This window comes from Anomaloglossus baeobatrachus, chromosome 1 (genome assembly GCF_048569485.1).
Source record: "Anomaloglossus baeobatrachus isolate aAnoBae1 chromosome 1, aAnoBae1.hap1, whole genome shotgun sequence".
Taxonomy (NCBI): Eukaryota; Metazoa; Chordata; class Amphibia; order Anura; family Aromobatidae; genus Anomaloglossus; species Anomaloglossus baeobatrachus.
The window spans coordinates 698091309-698110204 of NC_134353.1; the positions used below are offsets into that span (position 1 = coordinate 698091309).

At 46.6% G+C, this 18896-nt stretch overlaps 1 protein-coding gene across 2 annotated transcripts in view; it reads left to right on the forward strand.

Moving 5' to 3' along the window:
* The window catches only part of BCR (BCR activator of RhoGEF and GTPase), a 74068-nt gene that overhangs the window by 10776 nt on the left and 44396 nt on the right, over positions 1 to 18896 (forward strand). For both annotated transcript variants that reach the window (XM_075320768.1, XM_075320775.1), the window contains exon 2: positions 17311 to 17477. In XM_075320768.1, the coding sequence (XP_075176883.1) occupies positions 17311 to 17477 (167 nt within the window). The remainder of the gene's footprint in view (positions 1 to 17310; positions 17478 to 18896) is intronic.

Below are 18896 nucleotides of genomic sequence, written 5' to 3' on the forward strand. Positions count from 1 at the left end.
GTCCTGTTGAATTACTATCAAGAGCTACAATAACACTTATAGGGGTATTCACATTTGAACATTTTTTGCAGATCAAAACTGTGGGCTGCACAGAAAGGCATTGCAGGCTACATGTGTTTCCTGGGCTGCAGGGGGTGAACCCCCGTTGTATGAGGGACTTCTGATAAGTCTTTGGCTTTGTGATCTTTTTTTGTTTCAATGGTAACAAATGTTACATCACATGAAAGCCTTTTGTGTCTAATATGTTTTCAAAATATTGTTTGTTGCTTATGGCAACAGTGTTCTACGCACGCGGGAAAACAAAATGGCAGAATCTAATGCGATATTCACAGCAACTGAGAACAGAGAAGTCATAAAATTCATGTTTCTGCAATGAAAGTCTGCGAAGGATATTCATGGTGATATGTCGCAGACATTGGGGGATCAATGCCCTTCATATTCCAGAATTAAGAACTGGGTTGCCACATTTAAAACGGCCACTTCAGCACCAATGATAAGGAACGTCCTGGACGATAGAGAGTGGTGGCTGTTCCGGAGATTGCGATGCTGTGCACAACCTCATACTGGAGAATTAACATATTACATCTAAATAGCAGACATCATGGGGATTTCCCGTGAACGTGTTTGTCGTTATCCATGAACATTTGGACATAAGGAAGCTATCTGCAAAGTGGGTCCCCAAATGTTTGACAATAGATTAGAGAAGCATGCGAGTGAGAACTTTCCAGTCCATTTGTCAGCGTTTCTGGACTGTTAAGAACTTCCTGGATCGACTGGTCACTATGGATGAGACCTGGATTTATTTGTATGACCCTGAAAACAAGGAACAGTCAAAAGAGTGGAGGCACAGTGGTTCTCCTCATCCAAAGAAGTTCAGGGTGCAAAAATCAGCCACAAAGGTGATCGTATCTGTGTTCTGGGATAAGGAGGGCGTGCTTCTAGTGGACTACCTTCTAAAGCGTTCCACCATCAATACAAGGTATTACATTGAACTTTTGGACCAATTGAAGGCAGCTCTGAAGGCCAAAAGGTGCGGCAAGCTGTCCAAAGAAATTTGGTTCCTGCAAGACAACGCCTCCGTTCACACTGCAGAAGCGACCACGACAAAATTGGCAGAGCTGGGCTTCCAGCTGGTTGACCACCCACCTTATTCACCAGATCTAGCTCCCTCCGACTATCATCTGTTTCCAAACCTGAAGAAACACATCAAGATTACCATATTTCACACCATTTCTGATGCCATGGCTGCTACGGATGCCTGGTTTCAGGCACTACCGAAATCCTTCTTTTTGCTAGGCTTACAGAAGTTGGAATACTGATAGGATGATGAAACTACATTTATTCCACATACAATCTTGTTTCTTTCTGGGTAAAGCCAAAGACTTATCAGCAGCCCCTCGTAGATGAGAGGCCAAAATATTAACTTGCCTAAACAGTGGTAAACGCAGACAGAAAAGGGCCACTGTTCAAGGACAGTATATGGGCCCATTGTAGCCCAGTAATGTGTCTGTGACAGATGTTGCGTTCTATTGAGGAAGTGGCCCCCTTACCTCTTGAGCCCCTCTGCAGCTGCACAGGTTTCGCCAATGATATGTCCACCCCTGTGTCTAAACTGATAGCAGTGGCAGCTGGTTCAAACATACCCCACAATGCTAATGTGAACAGTGCCTTATCTAGTGTTTTTTTGATTCTTATTCATAAAGGCAAATCCAGATGTTATTGCAGTGTAAATATGGGGCAGCAAGGCTCATTCACTTCATTGGAGCAGAGTTGCAATACACAGTCTTTGGACAAGCGTGAACCTTTTTTAAGAAAAAGGCAGGCACGTTTTACTGACCCATATCCCCCCGGTTTATTAGATGATTTTGCAGCATTTTGTTGACAGTCCCTTTTTTTTAAAGTGCTCCTCTTTGTAAACAGAACCCCCTCCTATCCCGGATGAGCTGAATGCTGCTCCTGTGCGGTAATATTTGGGCGTTATTTCTATTCTATGTAAGTGATGCCAGTCCGTTACTGTTCTGGTGTCTACCAGTCTCCCTGTGAGATATAGAAGGGACATTTTTGGAAGGGTGACGTAGTGTGTACTTGAACTGAAGTGTGCCATTATTTGCCTTTTCCAAATTACAGGAGAACCCATGTAAATATTTAAGGCTGTCTTTGTGCTGACAAGGCGGCTGGTTTAGTAGAGCCATATAACACTCGTTATCTCATATTCCTCCTGTGTTCTGGCGTGACGGCTACATTTATGGGCCAGCCTGCTACTATCCATTCATTGCCTCTTCTGCGAGTGCTTATTGAATTTTTATGGGCAGGATACATTGAGAAGATGGTGGCGAGAAAAGATGGACAGATGTTAATCAGGAGCATCTTGTAGAGACCATCTGTCTCCGCACAGTGGGCCGGTACTCTGTCCTAAGAACAATAGCCTTGTTGCATGGAGCACCTGCTAATCCTAAAGCATTCTGATCCCACCAGGGCAAACAGGGGGCACTCTTTTATTTCCCATGTGTCCCCCCCGGCTCTTGTCATATACATCTTGAAATACAGACATTGCTTCACTTTCTGACTTGGTGCTCTTGGGTATGCTTATCTAGGGCATCTCTAAAAGGCTAGTGCTTTTAATAACTTCAGGAAAAGGCAGTGGACACAGAGGGGGAATACATGACATGGAAGAGAGACGAGGAGGAGGTCATGTGCTAACAAAAAAAGGAGTCAGATAAAGGGAGGTCACGTGACATGGTGGTGCTCAGCGGCCAGATATTTACAGCCTAATCCCATTGTGTCCACTCAACCTGATCAGGCTCTGAGCACCTCCAGCTCAGCTAATGGTCGTTTGTATTTGTCTTTTTCACCACCTCCACGTCTCCCCTCTCTCCTGCTTTTTTTTTTTTTTGGAAACCGGCCCCTGCCCCCTACAGTAGGAATCGGGGTCGGACTGGGGTGTCTGGGGTCTACCAGGGGAATTGATTCTAGGGGCCCTCCCTACAGCTAAATATAAATACCTATTACCCGCTATCCCCGTTATAGTTTAGCGCTGACTGTAAATCACCGGCGTCTCCTGCACATCTCCTCTGCACACACAATAACTGAGGTATAATTACAGTAGTTTGCAGTAGAGGGTCTTTGGTGACAAGTTATCATTGATCCTCAGGTTAGGTAGGTGATCACTTATTGATCGGTAGAACCAGACCAGTGTAAACCGCAGTGATCAGCAGAATGTGGAACTTTTATCCCTGACATCCCCATTATATAATACAGCGATGGGTGGGATGTGTGACCGCAGCTCCATTCATCTTCTTTGGGGCGCTCAGAAAACGCCAAAAACCGCACACGGCAGCCACTGAGGGAATGAATGGGACAGGGGTCGAGTCGGACATGAGCTCCAGTACGCCACGTTCACACGTTCAGTATGTTACATGAGTATTTGTATACAAAACCAGGAATGGGTGAAAAATGCAGAAGTGGTGCCCGCGTTTCTACGTATTACACTTTTTTCTCTGATTTTACCGCCCCTAGTTTTGGCTTCAAATACTGAGGTAAAAAAACTCACCAAATACTCATTGTGTGCACTTCGCCTTAGAAAAGGGGATTTCCTGTTTTCAGCAGAGAACCTCTGTAAGTGCATGTTTGCTACAGTGTAATAATCACAGGACAGGGAGGGGTTAAATGTTCAAATATTTAATCTCTATTGGAAATAAAGAATCCTCGCCATATTGATATCCGAGAGGAAAAAGTGACCTCCATACACAACACAAACCACTATACCAAGAGCAATAATACCACATTCAAGGGAAAAATACCACCTCCATCCTTGTGCCCTGTAGCAACGGGCACCCCCATCCTTGTGCCCTGTAGTAACTGCCCCCCCATCCTTTAGTAATGTCCTCATTCCAGTCCCCTTCTTATCCCCTATTATACCGTTGTTTACACACACACACACACGTTATTCTCACCTGTCCTCCATTCCTGCGGTGTCCTTACCTTACCAGTCCGCAGGCTCATAGACCCCTCCATGATCTCGTCTGGTGCTCTGAAGCACTGCCGCATGATGCCATGATGGCTTTTCTGCAGTTGACTGCTTTATGGCTCCGCAAAGCATTCACCTACATAAAAGCCATGAAGGCAGCCTGCAGTGGTTCAGGACAGGATTACCGAGGGGTCTACCATCCATGTCTTGTGGTCTCCAAGAAGAAAGTAGAGACACCGCGGGAACGGATGAGGAGAGGTGAGAATTATTATTTTTTTTTTTTTTTCTGTGGGTTTCACTCCAGTATAAGCTGAGGGGGGAGTTTTCAGCATAAAAAGGCTGAAAAGCTCTGCTTATACTGGAGTGTTGTAAATGTCATCTTCGGCTCCTCCTGAGCGCTTTCCTCTTCTCTGCAGCCCTGTGCGTCCTCTTCTCTGCGGCCCCGGCAGCAGTGTGATGACGGCTGCTGTCGGTGCGGGGCTGAGGCGCTCCACTGCCTCCTGTCACCGGCTGCACTGATAGTGGTGCGTTCTCCAGGACCTGTACACTGGATATGAACAGGCCTGGGACTTCCGCAGTGCAGGAACTTTGGTGAGTAACATGACTGTGATGTCACCACAGGTCCTTCTGCAACCACAAAAAACTGCAGCGATAATGCAGAACTTGTGCTATCGCTGCAGTATGTGACTGAAAGGTTGGAGGGCGGAGGGCCTTCAGAGCGTAGGGGCCCTCAGAGTGTGGAGGCCCTGCCCAGTCTGCTTGCACATAACACCAGCCCTGAGAAACCGGCGGCAACGCGGCGCTGTACAGCAGCCCAGCACTATATAAGGCACTGGGGCCCACTGAGGGTCCGGAGCCTACCGGGGGATTCCCTGCTACCCCGGTGGGCCAGACCGACCCTGTTAGGAATATTGCTTGAGTAAGCCGCAGTGTAAATATTTTATATGCACTTCTAGCCATGCTGACCTTTTGCGGCTGTTGAGTGACCCAAATTCTGTAATATGTGGTGGCACCCATGCATCGTCTGCGGTGGCAATGATCGGGGTGGGAAACTGGCTGTATGGCACCAGGATAGAAATAAGTTGAGCACTCCTCCCCACCAAAATGTCTCTATTTTAATAACGTATTTCCTATTATTTATATAGTGCCAACACATCCCACAGCCGGTGAGTATGAGTCATTGCGTTTTGCTCCTCTGTCAGGTTTTTAAAGGGGTTTTCCTACCAGTATAATCTCGCAAACAGTTATCGGATATGCAGAACTGTTTTTGGTTGGTGCAGGTTCAAGCTCTGGTTAAAAACCATACCTGTTACAGAAAAAATAATAATTTTGAGAGTCCTCAGTGGCTGATACTTTTGATGAACGAGCACTACCATGATCTGTACTCATTAAGACCAGTTGGATGCTTGGATGGGTCCGACTCGAATACCCGAGTATAATGGAAGTCAATGGGGTACTCGAGCATTTTTCTGGGAAATCTTTGCACCTATCCGAGCATCCAACTGCTCTTAATGAGTACCCGAGAATGGTAGTGCTCGTTCATCACTAGGTGATACCTTTTAATGGCTAACAGAGAAGATGCTAATAAATAGAAAGCTTTTGAGACTACTCGGGTATTCTTTTTAGACTGCGGTAGTCTTTATAGTTAATCATTAAAATGTATCAACCACTGAAGACTCTCAATTTATATATTTTTCTTTTTTTTCTATCTTCTTGCTAACACGGTACAAAGATATATTTTACCTGTACACATTTATAGGAGAGCTGGTGACATTGCATGTGCATTGGGGAGAATACCCCTCTCTGCCAAGGCACATTTTTACCTGCACAGTGGTAAGTTCATGTCCTCTCTGTTCATCAGCTAAGGCGGGCTTTGCACGTTGCGACATCGCAAGCCGATGCTGCGATGTCGCACGCAATAGTCCCCGCCCCAGGTACGATATCTTGTGATAGCTGGCGTAACGATAATTATCGCTACACCAGCTTCACATGCACTCACATGCCCTGCGACCGTCGCTCTGGCCGGCGACCTGCCTCCTTCCTAAGGGGGCGGGTCATGCGGCGTCACAGCGACGTCACACGGCAGGCGGCCAATGGCGGCGGAGGGGCGGAGATGAGCAGGCTGTAAACATCCCGCCCACCACCTTCCTTCCGCATAGCCGCTGGCAGTAGGTAAGGAGATGTTCCTCGTTCCTGCGGCTTCACACACAGCGATGTGTGCTGCTGCAGGAACGAGGAACTACATTGTACTTGTCGCGGCACTAGCATTATGGAAATGTCGGAGCCTGCACCGATGATACGATAACGACGCTTTTGCGCTCGTTCATCGTATCATCTAGGATTTACACACTACGACATCGCAAGTGACGCCGGATGTGCGTCACTTTCGATTTGACCCCACCGACATCGCACCTGCGATGTCGTAGTGTACAAAGTACCCCTAAGTGTCCATATCCCTTTATTTATGGAAGGATGGAAGTGTACCGCCCCTGTGCCAGCGGCTGAGCCGCTCAGATCCGGAGCCGTGGTGGCTTGAGGGGTCTCCGGATCTGGGGGGTCCGCGCGGACACTCTAATTAAAAGAGGGGGGGGGGATATATACAAGGGAGTTAGAAAGTTCGTGATGCCACCCACAGTGTGTAGTAATGTGAGGGACCACCGCTGCTGTGTGGGAGCCCAGTGACGATGGTGTAGCAGCCGGTTGTTAACTCCTCCGTGGGTAGGGGGTTTGTGTCCCGGGACCCGTTGGATTGTTGGTGCTTGGGGTGCCATGGGGGATAGGAAAAGGGGTTTCCAGTGTACTCACTCAGTCCAGGAATAACAACACCGACAGTTTGTAAACCAGAGTTCTGAGCACCACTGCAGCTTGTAGGGAGCATGCTTGGGTCCGTGCCCTTGGTGTTGCTGTTAGCCTGTGGCCCTTTTCTTGGCACCTTTTTGTCTCTATTTGGACCCTCAGGTATAAAACTCTTCGGGTCCCACTCACCCGTATGGCTAACTGAGTGAGCTTGCTCTCAGGGTTCACGCGTAGGATTTCTTTGGACGGTATTGGGAAAGTCCTATCCCATCGTTGCGCTGGTACACCGGTTTTGGAGCAGGTTGGGGATGAATCTTGAAGTCTTCACCCCCGTCGGCTAAATTACCGGAATGTGTGAAGCTACTTTCCGGCCTAGGGCCAACGTACCCCGTTGTGCCCTGGCCCCTGCACGGTGATAGCTCAAGGCCGCCGGCTGCCCTCCTCGGCAGTCCGTGCCCCTTGACACAATCCCCTACGACCGGGGTTCCAGCTCCTACCAGGCCCAGACCAACGTCTGCCACCTAGTAACCACAGGAGCCCTGCTCCAGACCGGTGACCTCTCTCTCTGAGAGTCACCTGCACCTCCTTCCTCTCCCTTCTGCTCCACTGTCACTTTCCCACTTTCCCCTACCAACCCCCATCTGGGCGGCCCTATTCCCTTCAGGCCCCCCAATGGTGTGTCTGGTGGGTTCAGTGTAAAGTGTTTCTAGGATTTTGATTGGCTAAGCTGTTAGCAACACCAAAGGACCAGGATCCGTAACCAAGGAGGGTGGATACTGTGCAGAAGGGCAGATTGCACAATACCCTGTGATGACCTGATAGGCCAGGGCGTCACAGAAGCAGAAGTGATTCTTGAAGTTTTTGAAGTCTTGAAGATCCAGATTGTTTGTTTCAATCAAGTATAACCGCTCTGGCCCCAAACGAGACACAAAATTTCCAATCAATGCATTGACAGGGTATCCGGTGCACTCCTTCTGGTGCAGACTGTTGCAATCCTTCACATTTTTTATATATATATATATATATATATATATATATATATATATATATATATATATATATATAATATATATATATATATAATATATATATATTATACTAGAAGGTGGCCCGATTCTACCCATCGGGTATTCTAGAATTTATGTATTGTGTAGTTCATGTATGATTTTCGTTATATATATATATATATATATAATGTGTTGTTGTGTGTAGTTACCAAGTGTTTGTGTAGGGCGCTGTACATGTTCTGGATGTTTGTGATGGGGGGTGAGAGCGGTGTTGTTTGTGTGTTGGGTTGTTTGTGGAGCGCTGTGTGTCTGTAGCGTTGTGTGTGTGTTGCGCAGTTTGTGTGTGTGGTGTGTTTTGGGGGGAGGTATGTTTTGTGCAATGTGCGTGTTGTGCGGTATGTGCGTATATTTGTGTGTGCAGCGTTGTCTGTGTGTGTGGGTGTCTGTGTAGGGCAGTTGTTTGTGGTTCCCAGTGTGTGTGTGTGTGTGGTGTGGTGTGTTGTGCAGTGTGCGCGCGTATGTGTGTGTGTTGGGGGGAGGTGTGCACTTCCCATCGTGCTCCATCCCGTATGCTGCGCACCCCCCATCGTGCTCCATCTCCCATCCTGCGCACTCCCAAACGTGCTCCATCCGCAATGCTGCGCACTCCCAAACGTGCTCCATCCGCCATGCAGCGCACTCCCCATCGTGCTCCATCCCCCATGCTGCGCACTCCCAAACGTGCTCCATCCGCCATGCTGCGCACTCCCAAACGTGCTCCATCCGCCATGCTGCGCACCCCCCATCGTGCTCCATCCGCCATGCTGCGCACTCCCCATCGTGCTCCATCCGCCATGCTGCGCACTCCCAAACGTGCTCCATCCGCCATGCTGCGCACTCACAAACGTGCTCCATCCGCCATGCTGCGCACTCCCAAACGTGCTCCATCCCCTATGCTGCGCACCCCCCATCGTGCTCCATCTCCCATCCTGCGCACTCCCAAACGTGCTCCATCCGCCATGCTGCGCACTCCCAAACGTGCTCCATCCGCCATGCTGCGCACTCCCCCATCGTGCTCCATCTCCCATGCTGCGCACTCCCAAACGTGCTCCATCCGCCATGCTGCGCACTCCCAAACGTGCTCCATCCGCCATGCTGCGCACTCCCAAACGTGGTCCATCCGCCATGCTGCGCACTCCCAAACGTGGTCCATCCGCCATGCTGCGCACTCCCAAACGTGCTCCATCCGCCATACTCCGCACTCCCCATCGTGCTGCATCCTCCATGCTGCGCACTCCCAAACGTGCTCCATCCGCCATGCTGCGCATTTCCAAACGTGCTCCATCTGCCATGCTGCGCACTCCCAAACGTGCTCCATCCGCCATGCTGCGCACTCCCAAACGTGCTCCATCCGCCATGCTGCGCACTCCCAAACGTGCTCCATCCGCCATGCTGCGCACTCCCAAACGTGCTCCATCCGCCATGCTGCGCACTCCCAAACGTGCTCCATCCGCCATGCTGCGCACTCCCAAACGTGCTCCATCCGCCATGCTGCGCACTCCCAAAGGTGCTCCATCCGCCATGCTGCGCCAGCATCAGCCTCTCCGTCTCCAGCATCAGCCTCCCCATCCCAGCCTTCCCCAGGTTCAGCCTCTCTCCTCTCAGCCTCCTCCAGCACGCCGTGCTCCTCTGCCGACACTCACAGATCCGATCGCATACACTCACACACACTCACACACACCCACCCGATCGCATACACTCACACCCACCCGATCGCATACACTCACACCCACCCGATCGCATACACTCACACCCACCCGATCGCATACACTCACACCCACCCGATCGCATACACTCGCACCCACCCGATCGCATACACTCGCACCCACCCGATCGCATACACTCGCACCCACCCGATCGCATACACTCGCACCCACCCGATCGCATACACTCGCACCCACCCGATCGCATACACTCGCACCCACCCGATCGCATACACTCGCACCCACCCGATCGCATACACTCGCACCCACCCGATCGCATACACTCGCACCCACCCGATCGCATACACTCACACCCACCCGATCGCATACACTCACACCCACCCGATCGCATACACTCACACACAAAGACACACACACTGACGATATTGCACATACGCGCTGATACTCACAACATCCGGGGATATCACATGCTTCTGGCCATGTGATCCCCCGGCAGGTCCTGGAAGCTCACAACAGCACAGTATCGCCGCCGAGAAGCAAGCGATATCCCAGGATGTTGTGAGTATTTGGATGCGATGTGATGTGTGAGGTGTGTGTGAGTGTGATCTGATTTGTGTGTGTGTGTGTGCTGTTATGTGTGTGTATGTTCCGCAGCTGCAGGACCTTGATGTGTGGATGCGATGTGATGTGTGTGTGAGGTGTGTGTGAGAGTGAGTGTGAGCCGGTGTACACTGGTAACTATGATACACATCGGGTAACTAAGGGACCTTAGTTACCCGATGTGTATAATGGTTACCAGCTTTCATGGCCTCCGTCAAGATCCCAGCATCGATAGGTTATGTCTGGCGCTGCCGGGATCCTGACGGAGCCGGTGTAGAAGCAAGCGATATCCCAGCATGTTGTGATGTGTGAGGTGTGTGTGAGAGTGAGTGTGATCTGATGTGTGTGTGTGTGTACTCACCTGGGAATCGGAGCTCCGTGTCAGTTGGGCCAGAGCGAGCGTGCATTGCGTGAGGGGGGCGGGGCCTGCAGAGAGCCGGGGCGAGAGGCCAATCCGTGTGGGGGGGCGGGGCCATGGCGAGCCCAGCGGCCAATCAGCTTTGTGTCACCGTAAGGACACAATTTCGGAGCATGACAGACAGACAGACAGAATAAGGCAATTATATATATATAGATGTCTTTAGCTGTAACAGGTACAGGGTTCTTGTACATTCATTTATGCCAGTTTATGCTATTATGCTATAGCATTATAATTCTTAGTTTTGTGATATTTCTGTTGTTGTGTAACCCAGTTATTAGGTAGTTGGAGCAGTATCCATTGCCGACCTAATAGCTCCTGAATGTGGCTACCCACTTGGCTCACGGTAGCCTCTGAGTGGAACAATCCAGCTGGCATTAAGGGCACAGGTGCCCTGTATCCAATACAGGGTTGTCATCCCCACGCGTTTTCCACCTGTTGTTGCTGCCTGTAGTCTATATTGCCAATGGTTACTAATACAATAAGGTCCCTAGAGTGCGCACAGTGATGGAAGAACCGTACAGCTGCTCTGAAGCTGAGGGTATGGTGGGGGAGACTCATGGTAAACACTGAAGACTCCTGGAATTACTGTGCCACAAAATGGGATTTGTCATACATGTGGAACTGAACCCAAATATATTTATACCTTGGCATTTGTGGCATTGAAGGCTGTAAATGGGTGTTGCCTGGCATAGCAGCAGTATTAGTCAGAGTTGTGTGAATTTTTCCCACTGTACTGCATCCAGCCATTGCAGAAGAGAAACTTTTTTTTTTCTTTTTACTTGTTCCTTTTAACAGAAGCTGTAACTTTTTTTTTTTTTTTTCCGTTTTACGTGCATTGGTTTTCACTATACTGAAACTTAAGGTGTATCTGATTTACCTTTGTGTGTAGTGTGTAGCATTTGTCTCATATGCCTGAAACCAATAATCTTTTAAAGGTCTCAGGCATTGGGGTTACTGTGTTTTCTTTACCAGGCACATATATGGTAGAACATATCACACCAGCGATATATAAGTGATATGGAATTGGAAGTGATATTTGGGGCCACCATAACCCATAAAGAGGAGAGGAAAATGTAAAGCACCACTTCAGCATGTTGTTTTTATTTTCAGTGCTGGAGTGGCGCTTTAAATGTAAGCCACCGGTCATATACTTGTCTTCCAGCAGCATCACCTTTTTCAGGGTCGCTTTGGTCCCTTAGCGCCATTTTGTTACAGTAATTTCTGACTGACCGAAAGTCAGAAGTTATGTCACAAGTTCCTAATGCAAATCTATAAGAGCCAGAAACAGGCTGTCATAGACTTGCATTAAGTTGTGACCTCCGGCGCACTCCAGCAAACACAGGAGCTGCTGGCAGGTCACAAAATACTGGAGACTGACCGGAGTGGTGGCGATAGAAGGTGAAACTGCCGGAAGATGAGTATATGACAGGAGTCAGGGGACTTAGATTTAAAGCACCACTCGAGTGGTGCAATACAAAAAAAAGAAAAAAAGACGCTGGAGTGGTGCTTTAATGATTTTGGCTCTAGAGTGGACCTCTATGGGCTAAGACACACGGCGAGTAAAACTGTCCAAGTGGAATGCAATAAAAAATCGCATTTCCACCAGGACCCATATTACTCTATGGGACCTTTCCCAGCTATGATTATTTTCTAAGCCTTAATTGGACCGAGAAAACAGTTGCAGCATGCTGCGGGAGGAATCCGGTCCGTTTTCACTCGCACCCATACAAGTTTATGGGTGCGGGTGAAACATCGCACTGCACTCGGATGACACTGGAGAGCAGTGCGATAATCTCATCAGCTAGCAATGGAAGAGATAGGGAGCTTAATCCCTCCCTCTGGTCCGCAGCGCCCGCCTTCTCCTTCGCAGTTGTGATCCTATCGCAGTGGCATGACATTCATCTTACACTCGCAGCATAGTGGGAGCTGGAAGTCACATCCGATGCACTCGCATCAGATGCCATACACTCGTGTGGCCCCAGCCTAAGCCTCTTCCTCCAGGATACAGAGTGACATACACCAGAAATCATGGATTTCTGTTGATTCTACCAGTGTGTGAAGTTTTATTGTATTGACATGTGCTCTCTATTAAGAACATTTATAGGTGCCAGCTGAAACGTTCCCCGGCATGTTCCACGTGGCTGGCGACTCTGCTCATTACAAGAATGGTTTTGCCTTGGCTTCATTTGGCTGCAACTTATCCATAACTAAATATATTGCAGTTTATATTATTGATCTGGAATTGTGGGGTTTTTTTTTTTGTGAGCAGAAAAAAGTAGTGGCAGAGACTCCTAAGGCTACTTTCACACATCAGTTTTCTGCATTCAGGCACAATCCTTTTTTTTTTTTTTTCCTGATCCAACGGATCCGGCAAAAAAATGTAAAAACCGTATCCACCGGATCCGTTATGCCGGATATGTAAAAAAAAGGATCCATTGGATCCATTTTGCATCTGTTTTTGTATCCGTTTTGTCTGTTTTTTTTTAGTTGGATCCGTTTTTTCAAAACATTAAAGCATGCTCAGTTTACAAAAACGGATCCGGCAGCCGCATCCGTTTTTTGCCGCATTGCGCCGGATTCGGCGTCCATAGGCTTCCATTGTAAAACACGCCATATCTTACCAGATCCGGCGCGATGCGTTTTTTTTGCCGGACAAAAAAACGTTACAAGATACGTTGCCACCGATTTAATTAATTTTGCCGCATCCGGAAAAAAACGGATGCAACGCAAAGCCATCAGGCACAATCCGGTAACAATGCAAATCTATGGGGATAAAACGGATGCGGTACCGGATCCGTTTTACCCTTTTTTTTTTCGGATTGTGCCTGATGGAAAAAACCTGATGTGTGAAAGTAGCCTAAGCCAGCGATGTATCACTTACTGGGCTTCTTGCTGTAGTTTTGCTAAAACACTGTTTATTGCTGTAGTTTTCACTCTTCTCGATGATGGGCTCCTTGCTATTCATGAGCTCTGTCTATTCACGTGCCTTACGTTTTTTGTCTTTGTACAGTATAGATAGAAACCTGTCAATAAATGATGTGCGGAGGTTATAGACAGCCCATCATTCAAAGAACTGGTAGATGTGGAGCAAAGTGATTTTTATCAAAACTACAGCAAGAAGCCCAGTATGTAACAAGCAGCTCAAACCAGAGTCCCTGTCCCTATGTCATGCTGCTTTCAGACCGGGAACCACATACCTGGTGACACATTCCTAAAACATGTCGCTTGTCTTTATTTATTGGTTCTCTATAGTTTTACAAGATATTGCTCAGCACTTAATGACCGCTTATCTCTATTAATTGGTAATTGAGAGCATTTCTGAGAAGTATCATTAGAAAACAGATCAGGTATGTGATCCTGGGAAATAACAGAAAATTAGAAGAGAGCATGGCTTGGGTTAAATGTTGGCTCCTGGCCTGTTTCCTAGTCTGCCGCTTTCCGGTGAGCACACCCTGGGAGCTGCCGTCACACAGATGCCTCGCATGCACTTGTCTATTTGCATTCCTGGCCCTCATTATAGGAGTATGTGGCACATACATGTCACTTCTATTTATCTTCCTACCATCATCCGTGTTCACTCCCTAACCCAGTACATGTCTGTCTGTGAGATTACATCTCATGAAACTGGTTGTTTCCTAACTCGGCTATCAAGCTGGAAAATCCGCTTTTTCAGATTCCGCTCTCCAGTGTATGGGGGTGAGAAAGGGCAGAAGTGAAAAGAAAAATGTGGAGGGACAGGTAAAAATCCGGGAGCAGAAATCACATGAACTTTAGCGGAATGTGTGTGGGAAGAATGCTATATTGTATCTAGCCGGAGTCAGGTTTCCAGTCTTCCTGATATTTAATCCCTTGTTCTCTGCATTGATGCCAATGGCACCTACATGCGCACGCTGCATCTTTTTGTGTTCACAAACTGCAGCCAAAACTGCACCTGGTCAGAGAGAGCCTGGAAATGTCACAAAAAATGCTTGTAATTATAGGTGCGTTTTTGCTGCTTTTTCGGTGCGTTTTTGGTGCGTTTTTCACAACATGCATTTTTGCTGCGTTTTTGTGACAAATGTTGACAAAAACGCAGGAAGAATGAACATGGTGCATTTTTTTTTTTGTCACAAACTTTTGACAAATAAAACGCTGACAAATAAACTGCAATGTGCGCATAGAAAATCTGACTTCTCATAGACTTTGCTGGGAAGTCAGATGTCAAAGTTCTGACAACAAAACTGCAGCCAAAAACGCACCAAAAAAAGCAGTGTGCGCATGTAGCCTTATAGAGGTTTGCGCTAAGGTTCACAGGTCCATCTCAATCAGTAGGCCTCGTTCTGATGTCTGTTTTTCACATATGCAGTTTTCCTGGATGTAACGTCTACAACATAATAGAGACATCCTTTTTTTGGTCTGAATCATGGATCAAATTTACCCATGGATGTCTCCCACTCTCCCTGTCTCCCACTCTCCCTGTCTCCCACTCTCCCTGTCTCCCACTCTCCCTGTCTCCCACTCTCCCTGTCTCCCTCTCTCCCTGTCTCCCTCTCTCCCTGTCTCCCTCTCTCCCTGTCTCCCACTCTCCCTGTCTCCCACTCTCCCTGTGTCCCACTCTCCCTGTGTCCCACTCTCCCGGTCTCCCTCTCTCCCACTCTCACCACCAAAATCATATTAACTTACACATAAGCTGTCTTATACTAAGATTGTCCTTTGTTGCCTATAGCAACCAATCAGAGCTCCTATTAATGACATGTAGCTCAATAGAAGCAGAGCTGTGATTAGTTGCTATGGGTCACCCGATAATTGTCAAAACAGCCAATATATTACCTCCCACATCCAAACAGAGTGGGGTTAAAATTTCCCCTCAAAACATGACGTTCCTGGAGTATAATGAGGTGGCTGTATAAAATGCGATGGTGCGGATTCCTATAGCAGACATACATACATATACTCAGCTGTACATATTAGATAAAAAAAAAAAAATATATATATATTTATATATCATGTTTTGAGGGGATATATATATATAATATATATATATATATATATATATATATATATATATATATATATATATATATATATATATATATATATATATATATATATATATATATATATATATATATATATATATATATATATATATATATATATATATAAATATTAAAGCTGACACTTCACAATCTGATCCAAAGCACTGATTATAGTCTGGAGACGTTGCTGATGTCTGAATAAGGCATAAGGATTTGATACAGGTAACCTACAGGGTTAAGCATAAGGTTGTGAAAATCAGTAAGACATCCTAAGCTAAGAGCCACCTGCGTATTTACAGTGAAAGTACCCAATGTGGGTATGCCATAAATGTGCGCGATAGGAACATCCCTTTATCCTCTCACTTCATTGGGTTTCCATGTTTCATATTAGCTGCAGAATATCACTTTCAGAACCGTACAGTGTAAATTAATGTGGTTTTGATCAAATCCAGTTACTTATAGAGGAAAAAAAAATGCTAAATGTAGACTTGCTGCTGAAGTTCAGAAAGCCACCATCACCTATTTTCTCTGGATTTTGACTGCAGATTTAATTGACAACAAAATGGTTACTATCGTTTGAAAACCGTAGTGAAATCCAAAATTGTTGCGGATTTCCAGGCTTGTTTAATAGCCTATTAACCATGTGTCTGTGAACCCAGCCATATACATATACTACAAGATTTCTCCCGTGCATCCCCCATACTCTGGAACGCTCTACCTCAGCACATCAGACTCTCCCCTACCGTGGAAAGCTTCAAGAGGAACCTCAAGACCCACCTCTTCCAACAAGCCTACAACCTACAATAGCCCTCAGCCCAGTAGACCACTGCGCAACCAGCTCTGTCCTCACCTATTGTACCATCACCCATTCCCTGTAGACTGTGAGCCCTCGCGGGCAGGGTCCTCTCTCCTCCTATACCAGTCTGTCTTGTACTGTTAATGATTGTTGTACGTATACCCTCTTTCACTTGTAAAGCGCCATGGAATAAATGGCGCTATAATAATAAATAATAATAATAATAATACTGTAACATGGACAGCTATAGCTGTACAAATGTAAATCTGCCTAAAGGAAACCTATTTACCGGTTTTTGTTTTTTTTTTTATAAGGTAAGCTGTTCCTGTTTTCAGGAGAATAATGTATTTATTTTTCTGCAATGTAAGGCTGCTTTCACACTTGCATTGTTTTAAATCCGTCAGGTCCGTCGTTGCGATGGAACGACGGATCCGTCGTTTTTTAGATGTCAACTGGCGCAACGGATGTGTTATTTCACAGGATTCCGTTCACAGGAATCCTGTGAAAAAAAACGTATCCGTTGCGTCCGTTTTTTGACGGATCCGTCGTGATCCATTTGTGTTTGGGACATCCCAGTGGGTGTGCCAAACGTGCTGGGCATGCTCAGTACTGGATTCCGTCGTGTGACTGACTACGACGGAATCCAGCACCATAGACATACATTATAGCTTGTGATGGATGGGGACGGAAACCTGCGGAGTCCATTTTTATCCCACTCCAAAAAACTTTATATGCAGCATTGCTCCCGCCTGAAGGTCAGTCAGTAAATGACTGACCCGTCATGCGGCGGATGCAACACAAGGCCAATCCGTAATCCGTCGCTAATAGAAGTCTATGGGGAAAAAACGGATTCCTGCAAAATATTTTGCCGCTTACCGTAATTCCTCAAGGCGACGGATGCAAAACAACGTAAGTGTGAAAGCAGCCTAACTCACTGACAATGTCCTAGTGACATGCTCTTTTTTTCATACCTGTTATCTTTTTGGTTTCTCTCCTTTTTAGATGGGTCACTTTGCAGGACACCCCCTGGTGGAACAGAGGAGCAGAGGACCCAGCATGAACTTATGCCATATATTGATGATTCCCCCAGCTCCTCTCCTCAGCTCAGTGCTAAGAGCCACAGCAGCAGAGACACCCTTTCTTCTGCATCTTTGGATTCCAGTAAATCTGTGAGTAATATTGATAAGACCAGGTATTTCTTCTATTGCACAGATGCACCCATCTGTTACCAAATTAGATGGGCACCATGAAGGACTGGGATCTATAGTAGCATTCTCCAAAACCATCACTTGTACCACGGACTTCCACTAGCCGTATGACATACACTTAATGGACCCCAAGCTATATACCATATGTGGTCTCCCTCCTCTTTTTACCAGGAAAGTAGCTGTTCACTGGAGTTTTCTAGTGCCCGGCCAATGACTGCCAGCTGATCGCAACTTGCCCTCATTTAGAGTTGGCGTTGTTCAGACAAGAAGACCCGCTTACTTAATTTTTGTTTGTTTGACGTTGTAACCACAGACGTTACATTGTGGTCCAATCTCATGGAACCACACAGGCTAAAGGTAAAGTCGGACGTCTGTGAAATACAATCCATTTACGGACCGTGATGAACGGCCTGGCTCGGGTCTCCTGACCAAACTTGACAACCTCATAGGTATAAATGGGGCTGTTCATTCGGGCCAGGACTTTCACGGCCAGTCTGTGCATTACAGTCCATACATGGACTATGTTTCGCAGATGTTGGAATTCACCCTAAGCTGGGTGTATTTTAAAACCTGTATCAATATCTTCTAACACTTTAATTAAATAATTAGATCAAGTGGGTGTTAGCCAAACACCATGAGACATGACTACAAAAGCATATCCAGTGGCACTCAATAATAAGGATTCATTGGCATTGCATTACTGCTGTAAGAATACTAGAGAAAGGAGAATTATACATAGCTAATGTGTAAAACGAGTAAAAAGACATAGGCATTGCATAACTGCTTTAGAAATATTGATAAAAAGAGATTTTTAGCTTATGTATTGGCCAATCCATGCGAGCCCGATAACGTTAAGGTAATCTCACTATATCGGGAACCCAACTGTAAATGCCTCTATGTGTGATTAAAAATCTGCGTGTCTGGGCACATAGGTGCCTGGCTAAATAAGATGGTGGACGCACCCTAGTTATGGAGCTGAGTGCTAGATCAGAACAAATGCTATACAACTATATCAGAAACCTGACTGGCTGCTTCCGCAAATGTGAAGAGGCGCCAACCAAAAAAACAGAACTACAAAAACATATCCAGTGGCACTCAATATAATTGTTTTTTTTTATATAGTTGTAGTGCATTTATTCGGACCTAGCGTTCTGCCCCATAACCAGGGTGTGTCAACTATCTTATTTAGCGAGGGACCTATCTACCCAGACATGCAGATTTTTAATCGCACATAAATGCATTTACAGTTAGGTTCCCGATATAATGAGATCACCTTGTCGTTGATTATCGGGCTCACATGGATTTGTCAACACATAAGCTAAAAATCTTTTTGTCAATATTTCCAAAGCAGTAATGCAATGCCTATGTCTTTTTACTCAT